The following is a 24,042-nucleotide window of genomic DNA, read 5'->3' as shown; positions in this document are numbered from 1 at the left end:
TTATTTAGATTATCCTGCAGCCTGAATCAGTGAGCAGCCTCACCCCCACTGGGCTTCTATTTCCAGTGTTTGATGCGCTTCCAGCGACCTGACAGTGCCAGGCTAAGGGAGAGCAGGAAGTGGAGCAGGCAGGGAGAGCTGTGTTGAACACAGCTGGGGCAGCTTGGACACGGAGCTTTGGCACTGGGGCCATGGGCTGGGTGGTCAGGGATGCTGCTCTGACCTGGGAATGGAAGGCAGTTTTGATCAGGATGCTCTGAAGCAGCAGCTGCAGTCTCAGCTGATCTGCTGTGAGTGTGCTATTCATAGAGGAGGGGCCTTACATCACAGCAGGGCTGGCAAGAGAAAGCACCAATGCAGTTTTAACCATCTCAGGGCATTCTGGATATCTTAAACCCCACTAGAGTTCTGTAGTGAGCTCCTTACTGGGCTCCATGGGCAGCTCTGGCACTTAGCTAAAAGATAATTTCCTAAAATTTTCCCTTTCCTTATTCTATACTTTACACCAGAGTTGGACTTGCACAGCTGATTGTACTGATAAGAAACACAAGCAGAATCAAAATGAAGAACCAAAAAGTCCTATGAAATGTAATTTCTAAGCAGTGGAAGAAAAAATAATCAATGCTGTCAGAATGAAAAAGGCTGAGCTTGTCAGGAAATGTTTTCTGCAGTATCTAAAAGTGCTTTCAAAATATGCCACAAACAGGGGATTAAAAGAGCTCAGCTAATTCAAATAGAGAACAAAGTTCCTCTGAATTTTTACCAGGTGATGACATTCAGCCACAAGCTGCGTTTGATGACTGAGGTCCTGGAGTCTGGGATTTCCAGCGTGGTGATGAGGAAGAAGGAGACAGCTCAGGCACAGGGCTCTGACACAGGGCAGTGAGTGGGACAGCTCTGCCCATCTCTGACTTTGAGATATCGTGATTAGGCCCATTCTCCTTTCATTTTAAATTCCAGGGATTCCAGCTGAAGGTTCCTTCTTTGTCCCTGAGGTCAGGTAGGATGTCTTTCGGAGGCCAAATAAAGTACCACAGGATTGACTCTACTGCATCAACAATACCCAGCTTGCTGATTAAAATCTGTCTAGAAGCAAAATTTACCTTAGGTCCCTGTCAAATGTTGGGAGACTGGAAATACGCCAAACTTACTGCAGTTGGAACTGTATTAGCTGGGCTGCAAATATTCCTTCTTTCCCATTTCTTGGTGTGGCTGTCCCCATCCCCATGGGGAAGAGCCTCTCTCAGCTCAGACCAGCCCTCACCTCCAGCAACAAGGTTAGGGAAGATGCACTACATTCCATGGGGACACTCTGAGCCCAGCAAGACTGTCCTAGCTCAAAGGCAAAGCAAGGAGAACTCGCCAAGGATCTGCTCCAAGTCTCTGGAGGGCCTCTGCACCAGAAAGGGGCTGCAGGTGTTCACATCCACACACACACTCCCACTGCTGGCCATGGTGGGTGTTCCAGACAAAGAACAGGAAATTTCCTCTGATTCCCTCCCCACCCTACTAAGAGGGGAACAAAGGGTGTGTTAAAGAAACACTAGTGAGCAAAATAATTTATGAAGATAGATTCCTTTGTATTAGAGATCAGTTGAGTGAGTCCAGGGACTAGCTCAGGCATCCCTCCATTGCCCAGGGGGTTAAAAAATATCCCCCAAAACCAACCAAAAGACCCCTCTCCAGCTTCGAAAGGGGATGTGAAAAACAAGAGGGCAAAGAACACAGTAAATCAAAGAGTGCTTCTAAGAAAAGCAGCAGGGTAAGATCATTTCCCAGTCTGAGAATCGCCTTGGAAGGCAGCAGTGGCCCCACACCGACATGGAATTATCCTCTGCAAACCCCCTGCAAGGGCATGCATAGAGTTCCCTCCTCCTGCCTTTGTTCTGGGCAGTGTTTCATTCAGGGGCCAGTTCCCAGGAGGAGTTCCCATCCCCTTATTCCTGGAGTATCCCATTTTTCTGAAGCAGCTCTCAGAAGTAGTCATCCTTCTTGCCACCAGCTCCCTGCATTCACCCACGGTCCTTCCGCTCTTGGACAAGCTCCAGGTCATCTGTGTCATCCACCTCCCCTCCATGATCCTCCTGGGGGTACAGAAAAAATCAGCAAAAAGGAAATGCTGGAAAGGGAGACCCTAAATAACAGCTCACCATGCTGTCCCCAAGCAGAACTGTTCCAACAAGCCAGCCCAGCTTTAGAAACCTGGGAAAATAGGGAAGAACCCACCTCTGCCAGGCACCTTTAGGTGTCACTGGCAGGACACAGAGGTGTCACCATGATCAGACAAGGTGTTTTAAGCATATTTAATATCCTGGCAGTACAATGCAACTTTGACATCTCAGCCTGTTGCCTCTGCTGCATGAAGAGCAGAATGAGGGGCAGATATGAAGAGCAGATATGAGAAGCTGACATTTTACATCCACCACATTTAAAACTGTGTCACAAACCCCACCCAGGACAGGCAGCAGCCAGCAAAGCCTCTATGGATGGTTTTAGCTCCAACCATCCATTGCAGACACCTACAAGAGGCCTGGATTCACTCAGGGAGAAGAGACCTGACACCAACGCTGCTCTGCCTACCCCCTATTTCCCTACTCCATTCCCAGCAGGCAGTCCAAACCCTCAGCTCCTCAGCGGTCCTGGGGAAACTGCAGAAAAAATCCTCAGGAGCCACTCACAAAGGGCAGGGAGGGAATGAATGAGACTGGAAGAGGGTTCATTTCTATCTCTGTGAGCCAGAAGGTACCAGGGTGAACCTCTCTTGCTCATGCTTGACAAACATTGCTCTGGCCTTGCTGCACTGGCACAGCCTGTGATTCATCACAGTTGCTGTTTGGGAAGCATCCCACAGCTCAGCTGCTGCAGGTAGATGCAGACAGAAAGAAGGAGGGGACAAAGAGCACAAAGGGTGCTCTGAACACCTGAAAAAGGGAGCAGTGGTCTCCAGGTTCATTCCGGAGACCTCACTGAGCAGGCAGAAGCAGACCTGGAGTCCCGACTCACATCCGGCTCCCTAAAAGCTGAGTCCTCCCCAGCTCCTGGCTGCCAACACACCCAGGTGACACCACAGCAGAGGGGGAAAAGAGGAAGAACCTTGGTGTCGTACAATTTCTTGCTCCTGATCTTCTTGGTAATCCTCCAGTGGGTCTTCCCTGGGCTTGGGATGTCTGGCAGCATCCTGAAAAACACAGCCAGGCATGGTTGAGAGTGCCCCAGCCTGCTCCTATTCCCTGCCAGGGACACAGCTCCCTGTATGAGAGCCCCAGCTCTGGAAGTAGGGCTGGATCAGGAATCAGGGGGAGCAGAGGGACAGTCAGGCAACACAAACTCCATTTATTTTTTCCATCCAGTCGCTTTTCCCACCTTCTAGCAGCTCCTTCCACTTGGAGAAGGATGTCTCTCCTGCAGCAGGAGGGCCCCAGGGCTGTTGCCTCAAGCCCCAGGACTCTGGAAAACTTTGCGTTATTTAGTGTAGAGCTTTGGGAAGCACAGCAGAGCCAGATCTGAAAGCCAGGTATTTATGTGACTAATTCTTTCCACATTTTCACTAATCTCAAGGAGGTGTTGCTCTGCTGGTGTCAGCATCTCTCATTTGATTTCCTTGGCCTGGATTTAGTTTTTTCTTTCTTAATCCCACTGTTAATCATGATTTTAGACCTTGACAGATAAAACACTCCTTTTTTAAAACAGGCAAAGTTCAGCTGCTTGTCAAACCAAATGAACATTTCCCTGATACAGAGGTTTCTTGCTTCAGGCAGCAAGAAACACTTTGTGAAATAAATGGATTCCATCTGCAAGGAGGCAGACAAGGAGACAGAGCTCTCACATGTTGTCATTGCTGCCAGGAGCCTTGGACAGGGCTGCACTGACCAGAACCAGAGCACAGACTCAGATTATTGTCTCTGGTTCTGTTCCCAAGTGCATGAAAAGTACCTGAAAAAGCCCCTCTGCAGGAACAGCTGGGAGTGAGCCATCCCCTATTCCACATCTCTCCATCCCTAAGGGCACTTTAGGTGCCAGGGGGAACTTGGTGTCCCAAGCAGAGAGGATGAGGCCCGAGCAAGCTCTGGTACATGGCTAAAAGATAATTTTCTAAATTCTGTCACCTTTGCTTATTCTGCTCCACTCCGCCCCAGAGCTGGAGTTACACAGCTGCTTGTTCTGGTAGGAAGCACAAGCAGAAGCAAAACAAAGAACCAAAAAGTCCTATGAAATGTAAATTTCAAGCTTCATTACAGCCAGTGGAAGAAAAAATAGGTTGGTTTTGACCAACCTGCCAGAGAGCTTTCTCCTGCCTGTCACATCCTCTCAGTGGGATTATGGATCCATCCAGGAATCTGATGTTTCCCTTTCAGTCCTTAAGCTCTCTGCCCACCCATCCCCAGCTGAGGATCCCTCCCTGGTCCTGCTGGTTGTCCCCAGTCAGTCACCTTTGGTGGTTTCTCCTTCGACTCTTTAACACTGGGCTCCTTAAACTTCTCTGAGCCTCCCATCTTCTCTTCAAAGTCAGGTCTCTCCAGCTCAGCCTCCTCAAACTCATCCTCACCCTGGTTATTGGGGTCCTGGGCAGGATCTGCAGCATCAACTGGCATCTGGACAAGAAAAGCCTCTTGTGAATAGCTGGCAGGATATTCCCTCAGGAGGCAGAAAGGTGCTTTCCCCAACAAGAAGAAGTGCTGGCCTGGAACACTTCGTTGCACCTCTCCAAGCCTTTTAGTGTTTGTTAAAAAAACCCAAAACAGTCTTTGTTATCCCTCCAGACCCAAGGAGATTGGAGTTGCACATGACAGAAAATTCTGGGCGATTATTGACTTATTGGACTCTTATGCCAAGCCAGACTTGCATCCAGGTGAAACATGGCAGGATGAAAAGATGAAAACTTTTCACAGCCAGGTTGGACGGGGCTTGGAGCACGCTGGGACAGTGGAAGGTGTCCCTGCCCATGGCTGGAAGGAGGATGAGATGAGCTTTAAAGTCCCTTCCAACCCTTGGAGTGGTTTTGTCATGATGTGGTTACTCACCATGGGCTCCTGGACCACGGCCTCTTTCTGTGAGTGCATGTTCTCCTCCCTGTTGATCACTCCTGCATCTGCCAGGGACAGGGACAGGGACAGGGACAGGGACAGGGGCAGGGGCAGGGACAGGGACAGGGACAAGGAAAGGGACAGGGACAAGGACAGGGACAGGGACAGGGACAAGGACAGGGACAGGGACAAGGACAGGGACAGGGACAGGGACAGTCAATGGGGTCTCCTTAAAGCCACTGCCAGCAGTTTTGTGCTTTATCTCAACCTGCTCAGCACAGCCAATGCTCTGTGAATGTGTGCAGAGAAATATCATAAAGGAAACTATTTCCATACCCATTTCCAGCTCCTCCTCATCCACCCTCTCCTTCTCTGCTGCCTGCTCTGCCCCTCTCCTCAGGCTGGGGGGCTGGGGGCTGCCTCTCTGTACCTTCTGCCCAGCCTTGGGGGCAAACTGAAGGTCCTTGGGGTACCCATGCGTTTGTTCCTCGTCCATCTGGACGTTCACCTTGCTAACGAGGTCCTTCCAGCTGCAACCAAACAGAACCCCCCTGCCTCAGTAAATATTCCATAAAACCATTTCATAATGGCAAGCAGCGAAAAAATATACTGTAACACATGCAGAAGTTTGGCCTAATTTAACTTTTTTTTTAGTCAAAACTAGCAGATTGCATTAATTACTGTGATATCTGCTTGAAAAAAAACATTTAATATGCCACATGGTAAGAAATAAGTTCTGCTTTGTAAATACAATTTATTGTAGAACTCCCTTAGTATTATTCATATGACAATGACATCCACATAGCAATAAACTCCAATTCTAAATAGGTTCTTACTCATGACTCACACATACCCAAACACGCACATCTAATTGTTTAAAAATATCGAAACCACAAGTCCTCTTCATTGTTCCAACTTAATGGAAAATGAAGATGATACTAAATTAAAATGAATGCTTCCCAAATACCTCAATAGCCGTAGTCAGGGGCAGCTTCAGAAGCAAAGAAGGGATGAAATCCCATTGACAGGGACTCAAAAATAAGTGAAGCAAAAACTTTTAACCCCAGTAAGTTGCAGCAAATTCCAAGCAGGGTCACTGTTGCTACAGCCTATCCTCTACATGAAATTTAAAAATTTTTTTAAGACATTTCAGTTTTTTAACTGCTGGAAAGGACAAATGGCCTTAACTTTAGCAGCTCTTTAAGCCAGCACACAAACAAATGAGATTTAAAAGTTTGCTTAAGACATTTCAGTTTCTAATCACTGGAAAGAACAAGTGACTTTTACTTTAGAGGCTCTTTAAGTCAGCACACAAACCCCTCAGTGAGAAGAATCACTACCCAGCCCTCAGCTCAGATTTCCCCATTGTAAAACCATCGAAAAGCAGGTTGGCCATCAGCAAGAGCTGATCTGGAACTCACTGGTCAGAGCCTCCCAGGGCAGTAATTCCTGGATGTGTGCCCCCTTTGTGTTTTGCTGCAGCCTCGAGTTGCTCTTGGCTCTAGCAGAGTTGGGTTCTGTGCTCTTTATCACAAATCTCAGCCCATGTCAAGAACAGCCTCTGTAACTCCTTGGTGATCTGGAGTCTTGTAACTCCAACTGCTCTGTAACTCCTTGGTGATAGCTCCAGGAAAAGCAAAGCACACCAAACACCTCAGGATCCCTGTCCTCACCAAAATCCCTTGCCAAACAAATCAATGCAGTTTTCTGCCTCACATGAAGTGACAGGAGCCTGGCTGGGCTCAGCGTGGTGAGGAAAGACCATTCTGCCATCACAGCCCTCAGCCACACCCACACCAGGCTCACACCAGGCCCTGCCTGCAACAACTGATGCCTTAGCATTTCAGCTTTTCTATTTTTCATCTATTTGTAACCCTGCAGTTCTTTAGTGCATGTTATAAATCCATACTGTGATATTGGCTTTTTGCAAATATTAAGATGAATGTTCTATGTTATATGCTTTTGCTATGTTTTTTTCTTTTTCTCCTGCTAGCAAGTTTTAGGCATAGGTCAAGAAGAATTTTGGACATTAGGGCTAGGTCCTGTCTGTACAAAGCAAGATAACCTCCAGTGAACAGATGACGGGGCCCAGGCTGCTATCAATACTGACTGCCTGTAGAAGAAGGAACCCCAGCCCAAATAAAAAGATGATAAAGAGAAATTAAACTTCTAGGACGCATGTTCTAAAAAGGCAGACCCAGGGCGTGGCCATGCAAAATACTTCTTGGAAAAGTTTGAATATGCATTAAACCCCTACAGCAGAATGGGATAAAAGAAGTATTCCAAAGATACCAGGTGTACTCTTGGCAGTGTGCCAACACACCCGGCTGTTACTCTTTATTTTCTGTCTCCTATTGTCTTTATTAACCCTTTTAAAATTTAACAGGAGAGTGAACCTCATTTTTCACAGTGCAGAACTCTACACTCCACACACAGTGGGAGCTGCTGCCTTCCCATTTTGGGCAGACACAGCAATTCCTCTCCAGGCCTGGCAATCAAGGACACCTCACTGCCCCAGGCCTGAGAGATGGAAACAAAAGTGAGTTGGGGGCAGCAAACTTGGGGTAAATTCCTTCATTTCCTGAAGCTGGAATTGGAGGATTAACCCCCAATCTGCAAATGGACCCAACTTAAAAAAGGATAAAAACCCATGAGCCGTGGTCCATTTTGGGTGGTTTTGTCTGCCCTAAATGCACCTGAAGGCCCTTTTATAAATAGAACTGCTTTTTATTCTCTTAATTTTGTCTGGTCTCTGTTTTTAGGGACTCCAGAAAAGGCATCAAAACCACAATATCCCCTGAGCTGTTCCTGCTGTGGTCCCTGCAGAAGTGACTTATCACAGCACTTTGGGGAGGATGTGGTCATTTAAAGAAATAATCAAAGCACAGTTTCTGCCCTGGAAAGGCCACAGGTTAAGTGATCAGACAAAAACAGAAGAGAAGAAAGGGCAGGAACAGGCTGAGTCTAGAATGAAATGAAGTTTCATCTACAGATAAAACAGAAATGAAATCCTGTTTGCTCCAATAAACCGAACAGACACAACCTGCACACACACAGGGGATAAATAAATTAAAGGAGGAAGCACTATTTTCAGAGCCACTTTTTGGATTGTGGCCAGGCTTTGATGAATTGCAGCCAGAGAGAGACATTTTCTTCCTTTTGCAGAACAGAACAGTCTCCTGCCAGTGCTGCTGAGACAACAAATTGTTTCCCCAGTGTCTGTACAGCATCTACTGGATCCTGGGCCCTGACCAGGCTCCCAGGAATTCCACCAATACCAGTAACACACAAAAAAAAGGCTGTTCCTCCAATCATTTTTCAAGCAAACCCACAATAAAGATGAGAGAGACCTGTGATGCTCCTTTTGGGCATTTTCACCCCAAAAGCTGAGAGTGGAAGAGTTTTGTGTCACCAACCTTTGCATTTGCACCTGTCTGATCCCTGCTGAGTGGTGGTTATCTGGTACTGGAGGCTTTTCTGCTGGAGAGGGTCGTCCTGGATCAGCCAGGGACAGCCCAGGAGCCTGGCTTTCCTCATGGCTTCGCACCTGGATGCGCATCACCATCTTCACATCCTGCACAGGAGACACATGTAGGCACCTGGGATGTCAAACACCCCCAAATCTGGACAGGTTTATGGGCCAGAAAATCCTTTATCAAAGAATAAACATCTTGAAATGCTTAAAAAAAAATCTACAGCCCACCTGCCCACCCTGCAGTAGAAGACTCCTCCTTTAGCGCAGAAAAAAAGGAGTAATTCAGATCCTACGTTACCCAGGTTTATCTGGGGTAGGTGAATCTCCAAGAAAAGAGGAACAACAAAACTGCCTCTAAAATACCTCTCCCATATCGACATTACTGTAATTAAAGTCCAGCCATGCTGCAATTACTGTCATTTTTTTAAAAGAGACTTGTTGTCCATAACTCCCTCTCAATCACTCCAGGAGGCCAGAAGGGCTGCTTTGATGATTTATTCTTTGCAGCCTCGGCAGAAGAACCCAATCCCCTGAGCCTGGACACGAAACCACCAACTCAGTGTGTTAAACCTGAGGCCAGCACTGCTCATGCACACGGCACCACAAACACCAGAATTCAGAGCTTTCACAAGCCAAGGCCACACCAAAGCAGTGTAGAACCTACTGGGTTCCCGTTGGGCAAGCTGTTCATGGTGCGGGTGAACCTGACCACGTGGCTGTCCCCAAGCCGCACTGGCCAGGCTGGCATGGCCTCTGGCAGTGAATTGGCACCCTGTGCTGGGGCTGGCTGATTGAAGGGCACACGTGGCTGTGGCCTGGGGCCATCATGGCTGGAAGATCCCTGTCCTGCCAGCTGCTGAGCACTGGGCACCGCTGAGGGCAGCGTGGGATGGTTCTCCTGGCTGGCCTGGAAAGACTGCAAGGAAGGTAGGAAGACAAGAGCAAACTCAGCTTTGTTATCTTAAAGCTCCACCAGCCTTGAAGAATGCTTATCCCTGGGTTTTCCTGGGAATACCACACCTTCTGTCTCCCCCGCTGCAGTTGGCTGCTGGCTGGCACCAGGGACTGCTGCCCCTTCCCAGCTCCTCCTCCTCCTCCTCTCAAGCCTGGCATCTTCTGGAGAGCTTCCTTGAGCTGCCTGAACTCTTCCATCTGGGCCTGAGTGGAGAAGAAAGACACAGAGAAACTGCACATGGGGTTTAAGATATCCCTGCTGGGAACAGCCACTCCTTATTTGTCTGGCAGAGGTACATTTTTAAAAAAATGTGTATGTTATGCATATGAAAGTTGGAGAAAATTCACAACCATTAACGACAAACACAGATTTCTATCTTGCCCCCTTGCCAGTCTTGTCTCTCATTTCTCGCACTTCTACCCTGAGCTGCATTGATTCTTTTCCTGATGCTGTTCAGTGCAGGAGCCATGGATTAACTCCTGCCTTTGCACAAGGATCATATCCTGCTCTTAGCTGTGCCTCCCTCTCCTCCTGTACCTCCAGATCACCTAATTTCCTTCCAGTGGAGGCATTTCCCCCTGGATGTGCTCATCCCAGCAGGGCTGACAATAATTGACATAATCCTACTTGACAATCCAATTTACTTTGCAAGACGAAGGAAAATCGATTCTCCTGGACTGGGTGAGCAAATACAACCCATCTCTCTCTTTCTTTCATTTCCAGCCCTGAAAAGTAGGGCTTGAAAAAGCCACTCAGAAAAGCTCCTCATTTCCACCCTTGTTATTTATAGGAAATTGGAAGGGGGAGACCTTTTTCATGTGCTTGCCAGGGTACCTGGCAATGGACCAAATTAGGGACTGGACAGAGTAGGAAAGTTTCCAAGCAGCAAGCAAAGTTTAGTAGGAAATTAATTCCTGAGCAGGCTTTGTTGATTTTCAGTTCTTCCCCATGAAATGTGACCTTAAAATTAACATTAAAAACAAAACAAAAACCAACAAAACCTCTCAGCAAAGCAAACATAAAAGGAACGAGGAAAAGGCAGCCAAGAAGGGTTCCTGGGATATTAACTTGTAGGAAACTTCCAGTCAGGACAACCCAGATGGATGCAAAACTTGTACCCATCCAAGCATCACTTGGAAGTATCTGGAATGTGGGGAGACGTTCCATGGTTGGGAATTTGGAGGCTTTGTGCAGAAAATCTGTATTTTCAGCTGCTGGGATAGACTCCAGGCTGGAGAATTTTCCAGAGTGGATCTACACTACCAACACCATTTTAGGCAACTCACCACCCTGGAATACAGCTGGAAACTGGATTTATTATTTAGCGAATATCTGGATGTGGACCCCAGGTGGTTACCTGGGCATTGAGGAGCTGGGAGTGAACCTCCTGGTGAGCCTTCCTGAGGAGCTTGCTCTCTTCTCTGAGTTTAAACACAGTGTCTGCAGGAGAAGAAGAAATTTGCTTAAAAGAGAAAGTTTTTTCAAGTGTGGAATCTCCCTTTCTCACCATCGATTTCTCCTGACCTCACAGATCTCTCCAAGCCCAGGAATTACAAACCTACTCACCATTCCTTCCAGCACTCCCAGGAATTCCTTCTCTCCAGAGTCTTTCCTACCTCCTGCTCTCAGCTCAGGCTCTTGCTGTGTTTGCCACAGGACTCAGACAATGCTTTTTTATTTCCCTTCTCCCTTGCAACTCAAGAGAAGGGGGAGCAGGGAGTCACTGCCCCTTCCTGGGGGAACTGGGAGGTCAAGGAAGAGCCCCAGGAAGGGTTTGCCAGCTCTCCTGAGACCACATATTCCCTCTTCCTGCACAAAGAAGCTGCTTCTTGATGGTACAAACCAAAAAAAAAAAAAAAACCACTTAGAGAAAATAACCATGGGACAGCTTTGTCCTCAGGCACGTTTATTCCTGAGCTTTTAAGGAACAGTTGTGCCTGCAGCCTCCAGGTTGGAGCTTGAAAAAGAGCTTTTTCAAACTCTTTGCACGCTCCTGAGCACTGTAGCACCAAGACATGCGATGTGCTGAGGTCTGGGGATCATCATGTACCCTCTGACAGAAAGGAAAGGCTGTGTCCCAAAATGCCAGCCTGATTTTGGATCCTGGATCTCTCAGAACACCCTCAGGACAGGAGGCACCAGGGTTTCTCTGAACACACAGTTACAATGTGGGCTGGGATGGGAATTTTTCCATGACTGGATAGTCTCTGTGGTGGGCTGAATAGCACACAAGACTCAAAATTACAGATATTTCTGATTACAGGGTTTATTTTCTTTATATTCAGCCCTGGGACAACACTTTTTTCCACTGAGGTTGAAAACCCTAATGCTGTTGCCTTGCAGTGAGGGATTACATCAAATTGAGAATGGAACTCACTGAAAGCCAATCTAACAAAAACCCCTCGATTCCCCTCTAACAATGTGTATTTCAAGAACAGAGACAATCAAATACTTAGGTTTCATTTATTTGTCTTCAATTTCCCCCCCTCTAACCCAAAAGCTCATCAGATATTATACTGCACTTTGCTGAGCAAAGGGAAAGAAACCCAAACATCCACAAGCAGATTTTGATGTTCCAGACCTCATCAGGTAGGAACAGATGCAAACCTTAAAAGCCCCACAATATAATTAAACAGCAACTGAATAAAAACTACTCTTTGGGAATTAAAGGGATCAGCATTACCTACAACACTCACACTATTAAATTGCGTTTTACAGACCTATGCCATTCATTAAAAAGTGTGTCTCATTTTGCTCCCAAGCTCAAATGTCAGAATTTGCAGGATTTGTTCCAGCAGCACCGCCTGAGGCAGGACAGTGCTCCAAGACACTGCACATCATCATACAAAATTGTTCCTGGGGGTGTTTTTGGGGGCTTGCAGAGGAATCTCTGCTCTCTCTTGATCCCAGTTCTTCCTCAGCCTGGTATTTTTTGAGTTTTTATTACCCTCACCCTGCAGGTTGGTGACCTCGCTGTCCTTCTCCTGTTGCAGCTGGGTGAATTTCTGGCTGTGGGTCTCCAGGCTCTTACGGTGCTCCAGTTTCAGACTGTTGTGCTGCAGCTGCAGGTCCAGCAGCTGCTTCTTGACATCGTCATGCTGGTTCTGGAGAGAAGAAGGCTTAGAGTCAGTCCTAGGGGAGTAATTGAGTATTGCCAAGTGTGTCTGTTTAATCAGTTGCTTGAGGGGGCAGGAGAAATGTTTGTTCCTCCAGTGAGGCAGCCAGAAATCCCAAGTATAATCAAGCATTCTCTGTGTTCAGTGGTCCAGGGGAAGATGTAAAATGCCAGTTAAACTCTGCTTTGGGAGGAGGTTCTGGGGGTTTCCTTGGGAGCCAGTAAGCTGGAGGCAGAATTGGTGGCAAGTCCCTTTCTGGGACAAGGCCAGGAGCTGCTCCTGCAGGAATCCATTGCAGTGCAGGCCATGAAATTTGCTGGGACCAAACCAAACACCTGTGAAACACAAATCTAAGGGCTCTCCCAGACTTCCCAGACCTCTAAAGGACATTCCCTGCTCATTTCCATGGAATCCCAGCCTGCACACTGCAGGGTGGGAATAATCACCTTTGAAGAGGGTCGAATGCCCATGACCTTCCTCAGGTGTTGGACACACACCTGAACACCCAGGGCTTTTCCCTCTGCTTGGTTTGCTTCTCAACAGCCTGGAAGTTCTTCCAGACACCCCTCAGAGCTGCTCTGACAGGACTGAGAGCTTCTGCAGGGATCCTGACAGAGCCTACATTCCCCACAGCACCACGGGGCTCCCAGGCATCAAATTCCAGGGTAACAAGACTCTCACAAGACCACAGACTATTTCAAGCAGGCCAAGACTTCACCAGATAGAAGCAAGCTGGAAAGCTGCTCTCTTCTCCCCTCCCCTCTTGCAGAAAACACTCAGAAACATCCTTTTACTCAGATCTGCTGAACCAGAATTCACCTCCTTTGAGGTTTTTTTGTTGTTGTTGTTCCCATGGTAACCCAGAGAGAGATTCCTTCCACATTCAGTTTGTCAACACCAATTATGTATGCAGATTGAGTGGCTCTCAGGTGAACCCTGGCCCTGCCACACCATCAGGATTCAGGCAGCCATTTCAGTGAGGCTTCCTGAGGGGAAAAATAAAATTTAAAAAATATTCTTCTTTTTTTACAAACCTCTAAATGCTATCAATGCTTGCATTTATCTCCCGGAAAACAAAGTGTCTGTGGCCCAGGCATTCCTCCTGAAGCAATTATCTTCCATTAAAAGAGATGTAGCTGTGCTCCAAAAACACAGGCAGTGCAGAGGAAAAGATGGAGGGATCCCAGAGACAGAACAAGGACATCAGGTTAACCAGATCACAAGATCTGGAAGGAAAATAAAGAGAACTGAAGATTCCCACTTCGGCTTTCAAAGGTACTTTGAGCGCTCATCAGAGCCCCTAGCAGAAAGCACTGCAGAGGAACCAGTTCCCTAAAATAATTTTGATACCAAACATCTCAGAAACCACAACATTAGTGAGGTTTGATTTAAACAAGAAGCTCCTGTGAAATCCAAGGAGTTTTCAGTTCTCATCAGCTCAGGCCAATTAATTTCTCGACTATATTCTGCCTGTGAGGTGATGTGAATAATTTGTGTTTCCAGATTGCTCCCAGGCAGGAGGGAGGAAATTTTCATCTTCTGACAGTAGCAGGAGCTGGGAAGGGAGATATATGCCTCAACCAAGGTCTCACACAGCACCCAAGGCTGCTGCTTGTCCAGCACAGGGAGCATTCCCACTCCCAGCTGCTTTCTGAGGGCTGGGACCAGGGGCGGCAAAACTCCAACAGGAATCCAAAGATGCTGCTTCAGACAGGAGGTCTGGAACAGCCCACATGGGATTATTAATCAGAGAATTTAATTATCTGCAAACAGAACATTCCTGACCCAGTCAGTTCCACCAAGGCCAGTATCCTGAGGCGCCCAGGGACCTCTCATGTCCTTCTGAGTGAGAAGATTCCCTTCTCCACCTCCCAATCCTGCTGTCTTACTCAGTCAAGCAGCACCTGCAGGATACAGCACATGAATGTTGTGTAAATGATGTTTAGTGCAGCTGGGGTGAGGGGTGACATGACATCTTGTCCTGGCATTTCTCGGTCCCTCACACTGCAGTTTGTGGAAATCATCATTCCCAAGTCAGCTCATCTCCCAAAAATCAGGAGTTCTTCCACTCAGAGCAGCAAGTTCTCCCCTCCCACCTTCCTTCTGCTGTTTAAACAGCAGGAAGTGCCTGAGATGTTTCAGACCTCTCTCCCCAAGGCAGAAACGATAAGGTGAAGAAGGCAATAACAGCACCTCAAACCCAGCTATTTCTGCCTTGATTTAAGAGTAACTTTGTGGGCAGCAACTGGACAAAGTGGAATCAATAACCTGGATGTTTAACCCAAAGCAGAGGAAGGCCACACATCATTTTTCATGTTCCAGCAGCCTCAGGAAGTCCACACCAGAATTCCTTGGCCTGCTGCAGGGAATGCCAGGATGCCTCCTCCAGAGTGATGGCAGCCAAACATTTTCATCTCCACTCAAGAGGAAGAAAGGACTTTGTAACACAAAGCCTGGCCCCAGCAGGAACCCAGACACAGGCAATTGATGCTATTTTTAGGCAAAGTCAAGCCCCTCTGAGGGGCTGTGCCAGATCCAGATGTGAATCAGACATTGAGGGAGGACCAGAGCACACCAGGGTGACAGCAGTGGCCAGGAATACCAAAGCCAGATGTGCTGCTGTGGCTTCATGGAACCCTTTGGTGACATTTGGGACCTCCAGTCCAGCTGCTTCTGTTCAGTATGACACGTCCCATTTCCAAGGTGATGACATTCCTGGCAGCAATCTTCCTCCTGAGCAAGCCAGTTCCACTGGGAAACATTTTTGCCTGGGCTGCAGTGACAGAANCCATTTCCAAGGTGATGACATTCCTGGCAGCAATCTTCCTCCTGAGCAAGCCAGTTCCACTGGGAAACATTTTTGCCTGGGCTGCAGTGACAGAAGTGTCACCCAGAGCCTCATAATGGGCCAAAAAGTGCTTTTTCAGTCTTGGGGTGGGGGGGGGGGGGGTGGGTTGAAATCTCCAACAGTCCCAAGGGCTGGTTTTGTCTTTCAGCAGCTGTAAATGGAGTTTAAAAAAAACCTAGATGGTTGGGGTTGTTTTTTTTTTCCCACCCCTCCAATAAAAGGAAGCAAGAGAAAGGGAGCCAGGAGAAAAAAAAAAAGCTCTGAGTGTCCCCTTGAGAGAAGCAAAGCAGAGCATTCTGCTCAGCCTGCAGTTGCTTTGAAGAGGAATGTTGCTGTTGCAGAGTGTTTCCAGAATCTACAGTGCTGAAGAATACCCAAGAGACAGAACTGTACTTCCCTTTTCCCCAAGCTGGAATCCCAAAAGCCAGGCAGCTGGAGGTCCAGCTTAGCTCAAAAAATCCAGCCCAGTGGTGCTAAGGGCAGCTGGAACCCAGCCCTCTTTCTCCATCCCAGAGTTAAATTAGGATTTCACTGCCAAGGTTTAGACTAAAAACGTTTAAAAAAACCCATCCCAGCAGCACCCAGTCGCACTGCTCCAACAAAAGCAAAATTGAACATCAAGATACACTTCAGGTAGAGCACGTGATAAGCTATAAAATGCTATAAAATGCTATAAAATGCTATAAAATACTATAAAATGCTACATGCTTCCCTGCTCTGAGCCTCTTCCATGGACTGGAATATTTTGTACAAGCCCAAAGGGTGAGCTCCAATGAATAAACCCATTTTCACAGCGAGACCCAGAAAATCAGCAAAACCCTGAATGATAAAAATGCAGAAAGGCTGCTATTGAAACAAGTTGTGGGTGAGAGCTGTAACCTGAGACAGAATCAACAGGGAACTGTCCTGGACCTGAGCAGTCAGGGAGCAAAGTGGATCAACATGGATCTCCTCACCAAGTGCAGGAATCTTGGGATTTTCCATCCCTTAAAACACAGCAGCCAAACCTTCCTTACCTTCAGGATCTTGTGCTGGGAACTGAGGGCTCCGTATCTGTTCATGGAGTCTTGCTGGGGAGAAAAAAGATCCAGCAGTGCCATTAGAGTCCAGAAAAATCCAAGGGAGGGAGAAAAAACGCACAGAAGCACCTGCCCAAATTCACACCCTCAGGGAGGGACTGGGACCAGCCCACCTTGGGGACAAGCAGAACATGCAAGGCAGGAAAAGAACGTTTTTCCAAAGAACATTTTCAAGTAACATTTCCCAAGCAATTTATTAATTGTGGGGTTAATTCACATTTTGAGTGGTTTTCCCCAGCCCTCAGGGAAAGCCCTCAGGACTTTGTCCAGGCAAGGCCTGGTGCTGAAGGAACTTTGCGCAGTGAACCCCTTCCCACAAGGCTGAGCTCTCCTGGCAGCAGCTGAGGGGGAGGAAGAGAAGGCAGCAGAGCTCAGGCTGTCACCCACACACCGAAACTGCAGTGTTTCCACAAAAAAAAAAAAAAAAAAAGGATCACTAGGCAATGGAGTGAGCCTCAGGCAAACTCTGTAAGCAGGCAGAGCAGCCAAACAGAGCTCAGATGGCCCAAAGCAGCAACAGAGAGGGATTCACCCCTCCAGAGGGGTCTGTGTCACTCCAACAGCTCAGCTCAAGCTCACCAAGGGTCACCCCCTTCCTCTGTGTCCCCAGGGTGCCATTTTTCACCGAAGCAACATCATCCCCTCACAGCAGGTGTGGAGTCACCACCCGCTGTGCCCAAAGGCTTTGTCCCCAGGGCAGCAGTGCCACCTGAGAGGGTACAGTCCCAGCACAGGCAGGTTCACAAAACATTTGCTGGCGTCAGAGTTTGGGCACTTCAGAGCAAAAGGAAGCAGCATCATGAAGTGCAAATGACAGGCCATGTAGAGACTGCCACTACAACCCCCAATTTAATATGATAAATACTCAATACAGTCTGAAGTATCCCTAGCAGATGAGCCCAAATTGCAAGGGAGTTGCCCACCATTAAAAAAAATTCAGATATTTTTCTGTCACAGGCTGACATTCATCCACAGAGGAGCAGCCTAAAAGGGATTCCCCTTCTCCAACATCTCATCCACAGATGCTCTGGGAAAGGAATAAAGCCAGCCTGATAACTTGAGTGAATGTGACAGACTGTATCCCAGGGATGCATTTCTTCCCAGCCCTCACTGAAGAATCCTTTTCCCCACTGAGTGGGGAGTCCACAGGCCGGTGAAAATCAGCTGACAATCCCTGGAGACAGAAAACAATGGATATGCTTTGCCCAGCATCACTATGGCCTTTCTTCCCATGATAAGCCCTGCATTCAGCCTCTTCTGTCCCATGGAATTCACAATTCCTCTGTCACACCAGGAGCTCGGAATCATCTCCTTGGCTGTCACACGTGGGAGAATAGGCAGAACAACTCCAGCCCTTTCCCTGAGATGAAGTAAATCCTCACTCCTTAAGCAGAGGAGTCAGCCAAAGTTCAGCCAGTGCCACACACACACGGAGCCTTCCAGTGGCCTCATGACCCTGGTGGCATCAGAAAAAATATTTCCCATTGTCCCACAGACAGCATGGGACAAACCACACCTACCTTCTCCTTGTTGAGAGCTTCCTGAGCTTCTAACTTGTACACTAAAAAATCTAGAAATGGGAGAAAAGGAGACAGTTTAATGAGCTGGAATTCCACAAGGATCTGGTTTAGATTTTACAGAGGAGGGGGAGGGAAGAAGGAACTCAGCCCCTTGCTGAGCAAAAGCCTGCCAGTCAATAAACTGGAATGCAGATGCTGCTGGGAGGCCATTCCATGCCCCTTCCATTTTTCATAAGAGTTGTCTACCCAAGAAATGCCCTTCCTTTTCCATTCCATAGGCAAGTGCATTGATGGTCTCCTACCTCACAAACAAAAAGCTGCAGCTTGATGTCAAGGGAGCTGAATAACTTTTTGAGGTACTCTGAAATGAGAGATGAGTCAAGAAAAGGGGAACCAAAGTTGCTGTGAGACCCAAACTCATGTGCTGATCTCATCTGTGCCAGCTTCTTAAAACAGGAACACCCCACAACAAGGTAACATTTATAAGAATGCTTCATTTCTTCAACAAATTAATTAAAGAGGCAGCACAGAAATGCAAGTTCTGCCTCAGCCAGGCAGCCACAGAACTGCAGCCAAACTTGTATGCTGGATACAGCACCCAGAAGCACAGAGCATGCTGGAGTGAGGAGCAGGGATGCCACCCCACACACAACTTTTAAAGATAAAACCCAATTTATTAAGTTGCCAACAACAATCCGGTGCAGAGGGGCCTGACACCCAAGCACAGCACTCTGCTGAAAGGCACATGAGTTGATCATGAGTTGGGCTTTCTGCTTCCTGCTGTATTCCATGGTCTTAAAATGCCCTGCATGTTTGTGTCTTGTCCTGAGCACCAGCTCTACAGGACCTGGCAGCCTGCATTGTCCAGTGATGCTGCTACCACTGAGCACCTGTAGAGCTCAGCATCTTCAGCTCACTTTTGGGAGAAATCTGACATCTTTCCAAGGAAAAAACATGGTCCAGTGCCAGGTTTAGTCACCACTTGAAGTGTTCAAACACCACGACAGGAGGGCTGTTACTCACAGATTGGCCTGGGGACAAATGTAGGAGTAGGAGAGAACAGAACCCACCTATCAGCACCCTCTGCCCACAGGCATGTCACTTCACTGTTCCCAAATTCCACCCAGGGACAGCCACTGAGGCAGGAGAGGCTTTGGGGACAGCTGGGGCTTTGCCTGGGACTCACCTTCCTTTGTCTTCTTGTGCTCCCCTCGCTCTTTCTGCAGGGATCGCTCCAGCCGGGACCGGTGCTCGTACACCACTGTGGGAACAGAGAGAGGCAGAGCATGACACAAACCTCAAATTTAGCCCCACATATCTTTCCTACCTGGAAATTATTCTCCTACTTGGAGCAGGGAGGGGACATTTGGGCTGCAGACCATGGATATTCCTGATATAACACTCTCCAGTCTCACCCACAAATTTGGATTATTTGCACTCAGGTTTTGCTTTCAAGCTCAATCTATGATGTGCGAGAGATGCTTTAGTGATTGGTGGCTAAATTGTGTTTTTGTGGGCCAAGTGCCTACCAGGCTCAAGTAGACAGAGTCACCTGTTCTGGAAGGGCATCAGCACCATGCAGGAGAGATTTTTTCCCCTTCCACAACCCAGGCCACACACAAAACTGAGAACAGAGAGGGCTGAGCTGTTCTCAGTTGTTCCAGACGGTGCAGCTGGTCTGGACTGGACAAAGTAAACCTAGACATAATACAAATCTAATCTAGCCATAACACAAATCTAATTTAGCTAGCCTAATTCATGTCTGAACCACTGCACACCACTGGCCAGGACGCTGGGCAGGGAGAGAAGTATCGGCCAATGGCTGTCTAACCCGGGAATTTGAACTGAGTATTTAAGTGAGTTCTGAATAATAAATGGGGCTGTTTTGTCTCATGAACACCGAGGGCACAAGTCGTAGATCTTTGTCTCCCCACTTACGACCATCATGTTACACTGAGCAGCCACATGACAAATGGAAGTGCCAGAGAAGCCTCCTGATGGATGGTGATGAATCCACTCTGATGTGTGAATGCCACCACACTCAGTTCCAACAGGCTTCTCATGCCCTCAGACGGGCCAGGATAGCACCTGGAAGCACTCAGAGGGAGAGATGATGAAAGAAACCTCCCAGATCCAAGATCCCTGCAGAGACAAGACTTTTGGGGGTCAGTTGTGCCATAACTCATAGTCTCCAGGAAAATTAAGCCAGTGGGGTACATGAAACCAGTGCTAATCCATTCCCTGCTGAAATCTTGGCAAGCCAAGAGCCCCAAGTGATTCATTCTCTCACTCCAAGTGGATTTGTGGACCCTGACAGCTCCACTCAGGTCATGCTGGAGCACCAAATTCCTCTGTCCTTTCTGACGTTCTTCAAGGGGCAGCAAGGGGCAGAGCCATAGCTGAGCCAGGCTGAATCCTTCCTTATCTTTGTGAACACAGACATCCCAGTGATGAAGATGCTTCTCCTGGACTGGGCCACTCCACTCAGACTTCCTTCTGAACCACATTGTCCAAACCATTCCAGCAGTGGTTTCAACTTGGAAGGATGTTTCCTCCTGCTAAGCAGCAAGCCCATCTCTGCAGCTGTCCAAGTGTCTCCTCCGTGATAGCTTTATTTTTAGGAGCACTTTTCCCAATAGACCGCTCAGATGTCACCCTGAGGGCCTCCCCAGCTGAGCACACAAAGGGCCATGGGTGCTTCTTTCCTCCATGCTAGAAAAGCCTTGTCCAAGGGAACTGTCAGCTTGAGAACATCAGCCGCTTCACACAGGATTTGGGAACCCTGGGCACTCACTTTCTGACTCTCTCACATCTGACTTCCTTGCAGTCTGACCTAGCAGAGCTCCTGAGGGCAAGGCTTTGATGTGATGGGAACTTCCCACCAGCAATGGGCTGTGTTAGCACCCACAGATCCTAAGGATCTTCCCAGAGCAGGGAAGGTTTCAGGGACAGCTCCAGTTCACAGGCTGTTGATTCAGAATTTTACAGCACAAAATCTGGCTCTCCCTGACCCTGTTTTTGTAAGTCAGATAAACTGAAGTAACCTCCAGTGACTAGAAAATAAAGATTTAATCTCTCCTGCCTTTCCTACAGGTCCCCAGAGCCCAGAGAAAGTGGGTTTAGCTTCACACAGAGCAGGGAGTCAGCACTGCACACAGCAGCATCTCAGCACCTCAGGGTGTTCAGGACCAGCAGTTGGACTTTGATGATCCCAGTGGGTCCCTTCCAACTCAGGACAATCCAAAATTCTATGACTCTTTACTCATCTTTGTGGTGAGAGACAGCAACAGCTCATCTGACCCAACTGGCATTGCACAGTTCCTGAGGCCAGGGAGCCAGGAAGTCTTGAACAATTTGCTTCTACAGGAGAGAATGGAGGGTGGTCAGTGTCTAAATCCAGCTGGAATCCAGCCAGGACTCAACTCTAAGGCACCCTCACCTGCTGCCAAAGGAGCTGCTGAAACAATGAAACCCCTTGCTGAAAAAGCAGGACCAGGTGCAGAAGAGGACACAGGAATTAAAGTCATGCAACAAGTGCAGGGACAGAGCCCAGTGCCCCAGGTTTGTCCCCAGAGCACTGCAGGGAGCAGTCACAGCACCAGAGCCATGGCCAAATATGCCAGGCACTGCTGCACTGCCAGACTCCCATGAGCATCACTCCCATCTTCCCCATGCCAGGCTCCTCCTAGCAGCCAAATCCAAAAAGAAGCCTTGCCTTTGTTAAAACTGTTGGACAAGTGTCTTCTCAAAATAAAAAAGGGTAGCCATGGCAACAACTGTATTTAGGGATGGGAGGACTGACAGGCGGTTAGAAATCCAAGCAACAGGCTGCAGCTCTGCCAGTCACACATATTTGGGTGGAAAAAATATAAGCTTGGCTCAGTGGTTGGCCTGTTGTTCCTAAAACTGGGGCTCCCTGAGGCAGCCACTGTCATTCTCTGGAGAAGCAGCCCCTCTCTCCAAGAGGAGCAAGAGGTACACCAGGAAGGAATGTGGGTTCTGTAAGTTCTGCCCTGCTAAACTCTGCACATCCCAAACTCAGGATACAGGTGGAAATCATGGCTGGGGCTGAGCTGTACATGTTTGATTACCTCATAGAGCAAGGAAAAATGGAACTTTGCAAACCATGAGATAACAGCACTGAACCTGAACACACATCAGATCCATTCCCAAGGCTGGTTGGGTTTTGTTTCCTGGAGAGGAACATACACACCCCCCACACTCTGAAAACAGAGCACACAGCCCTGGGCACCTGGCAGGAAACTCCATTTGCATCACAGAACCATCAGGAGAAGATGCAACCCTAAAAGACACAAATGTTGAGTCACAGGTCTGCAGAATGACCCAGAAATCCAGGCCATAGGAAGAATATCCCTGGATGTGTCCAGAAAGGTCATGACAGATACCCTGTATTTGATTTTAGCTGGGGAAGTGTTCCCATATAAACACTGTGATCTAAACGGATTTTTTTAGGGGGTGGGGGCAAATGGGTTAAATAATGTCTTGACCTTGAGAAGAACAATTTTTGGCCACCTCGATTCATTCTGTGGGTAGTCCAGAGGCAGCCCGTCCTCCAGCATTAAACACCCCAAGTGCTGCCTACCCCGAGGGGATCCCCACCAAACCTCTCCATGGGGAGCTCAGCAAATCCCTCCAGAGACTCCAAATCCTGTGGCAGCTGATAGAAATGTCGCCTTGGCCCAGCAAGGCTGGAATGATAGGCTGGACAAAGGAGATGAGAGTTCAGCGGTGGAGTAACTGCGTGTCCTCAGCCTTCCCTGCCGACAGCTCCCCGTGGGCTAAAATCCTGTTTTCCCACAGTGAGGCATTTATGCAAAGAGGACAAACGAGGGGAGAGAGGGGGAGGAGGAATCCACACGCTGTGTTTGCCTTCTGGTCTGCGGCAGCTCTTGCCGGAGGAACCAAGTGCTGGTCAGCGGGATCAGAAAAGCCAATTCTTCCTCCTCCTCCTCTTCCTCTTCCCCTCTTTTTAGGGAGATAAATTCTGGAGCTTCCGTCAGCCCTAAAATGCTGGCACGACTTTTTTAGTCTCGGATCAACCTCTCGAGACAGAAGTGGGTTTGTCGCCTTGCAAAGGCAGTGGGCAGCAGCAGACTGTGACAACAAACTTTAGTCAAAGATCCCTTCCCTCTCTGCTCACTTCCACACGGGGCAGAGAGAGCAGAGCCGCATCTCAGAGCCTGACCGAGCAGCCCATGCGTTTTCATGGCCTCACATTTCGCGTGACAGGGGTTTAGATCTGCAGCCAAAGAGAAAAGAAATTTAATAGACGTGACGCAGCTGAGCTCGCCGATCCCCCTGTGCTGCGAGCAGTAAATTCAGACTCAAGGCTGCTCTAATTGCTGACATCCAAATAGGGGAAAAAGGAAACGGGAACAGCATCTTTAAAGCCAAGAGCCGAACGTCTCCAGGGCACCGTGCTCATGGCTGGAAGGGACAGAAGTTGGGGCAGGGTGTGCACACACAGACACCTCCAGAGCGGGTCACTCACCTTGGAGCTGGGCTGACAGTGCTTCCTGCTGCTGTTTGTATTTCTGCGCCAGCGCTTCGGCGTTCAGCACCTTCTGCTGCAAGTGGTTGTAGAGGAAAACTCCGGAGGTCAGACAGGCCACGGTGGCCAGGCAGAAGGCAGTCTGCAGCAGCCCCTTCTGCCTCCTCGAGCACATCCCGGTGCCCATGGCGGGGGCTGGAGCGCAGCGATGCAGCGCTGCCTCGCCGGCGATGCTAGAGCATCTGATTCTTTCCGCCCAACAGCCCCTTTCCTCCGCAAACTCGCAGATTCCTCCGGAAGATACGATTGCAGGCTCGCCTTCGCTCCCTCCCAGCCCTGGAGAGGCTCCTGCCGGGCTCTACTCCTCGCTGTCCATCGGGACATCGGTGTCCGAGCGGAGCAGCCGCATACTCGGCCCGGGGGGCGGCCCGGGGGGCTGCGGGGAGAGGGCAGCCGGCGGAGGGCACCGAGCAGGAGCAGCAGGAGGAGGAAAACTTTTGCTTCCCATGTGCT

At 48.5% G+C, this 24,042-nt stretch overlaps 1 protein-coding gene across 4 annotated transcripts; it reads right to left on the bottom strand.

The window, feature by feature from the left end:
• Window positions 1-1,556: 1,556 nt before the first annotated feature.
• On the bottom strand, window positions 1,557-24,031 carry LOC107213720 (Golgi integral membrane protein 4-like). Of its 4 annotated transcripts, none has more exons than XM_019008773.2 (14): window positions 23,530-24,031; window positions 19,204-19,278; window positions 18,018-18,067; window positions 16,435-16,488; window positions 12,408-12,558; window positions 10,812-10,894; window positions 9,520-9,657; window positions 9,164-9,415; window positions 8,441-8,598; window positions 5,361-5,554; window positions 5,022-5,089; window positions 4,431-4,592; window positions 3,094-3,178; window positions 1,557-2,084 (listed from the first exon to the last, which is right to left on the bottom strand). In XM_019008773.2, exons 1-14 carry the CDS (start codon window positions 23,714-23,716, stop codon window positions 2,059-2,061), a joined length of 1,683 nt encoding a protein of 560 aa, XP_018864318.1. In that variant the 5' UTR covers window positions 23,717-24,031; the 3' UTR covers window positions 1,557-2,058. The 4 variants fall into 4 exon arrangements, with proteins under 4 accessions (XP_018864318.1, XP_033375145.1, XP_015503948.1 ...); XM_033519254.1 differs by having other exon boundaries at window positions 3,107-3,178; window positions 5,022-5,083; window positions 23,530-24,030; XM_015648462.3 differs by having other exon boundaries at window positions 3,107-3,178; window positions 23,530-24,029.
• Between the last annotated feature and the right edge of the window lie 11 nt (window positions 24,032-24,042).

Source organism: Parus major, chromosome 21 (genome assembly GCF_001522545.3).
Source record: "Parus major isolate Abel chromosome 21, Parus_major1.1, whole genome shotgun sequence".
In the NCBI taxonomy this organism is placed as follows: domain Eukaryota; kingdom Metazoa; phylum Chordata; class Aves; order Passeriformes; family Paridae; genus Parus; species Parus major.
This window is presented reverse-complemented; position numbering and strand designations above follow the sequence as displayed.

What these genes read in the sequence shown, in the direction of transcription:
- LOC107213720 (XM_015648462.3), bottom strand. Translation starts at nt 23,716, where the DNA reads ATGGGCACCGGGATGTGCTCGAGGAGGCAGAAGGGGCTGCTGCAGACT. An exon ending in AAGCTCTCAACAAGGAGAAG is followed by an intron (nt 16,489 to 18,017) that starts GTAGGTGTGGTT and finishes TTTTCTCCCCAG; the next exon opens with CAAGACTCCATGAACAGATA. An exon ending in AAGATCAGGAGCAAGAAATT is followed by an intron (nt 2,085 to 3,106) that starts GTACGACACCAA and finishes CTGTACCCCCAG; the next exon opens with GAGGATCATGGAGGGGAGGT.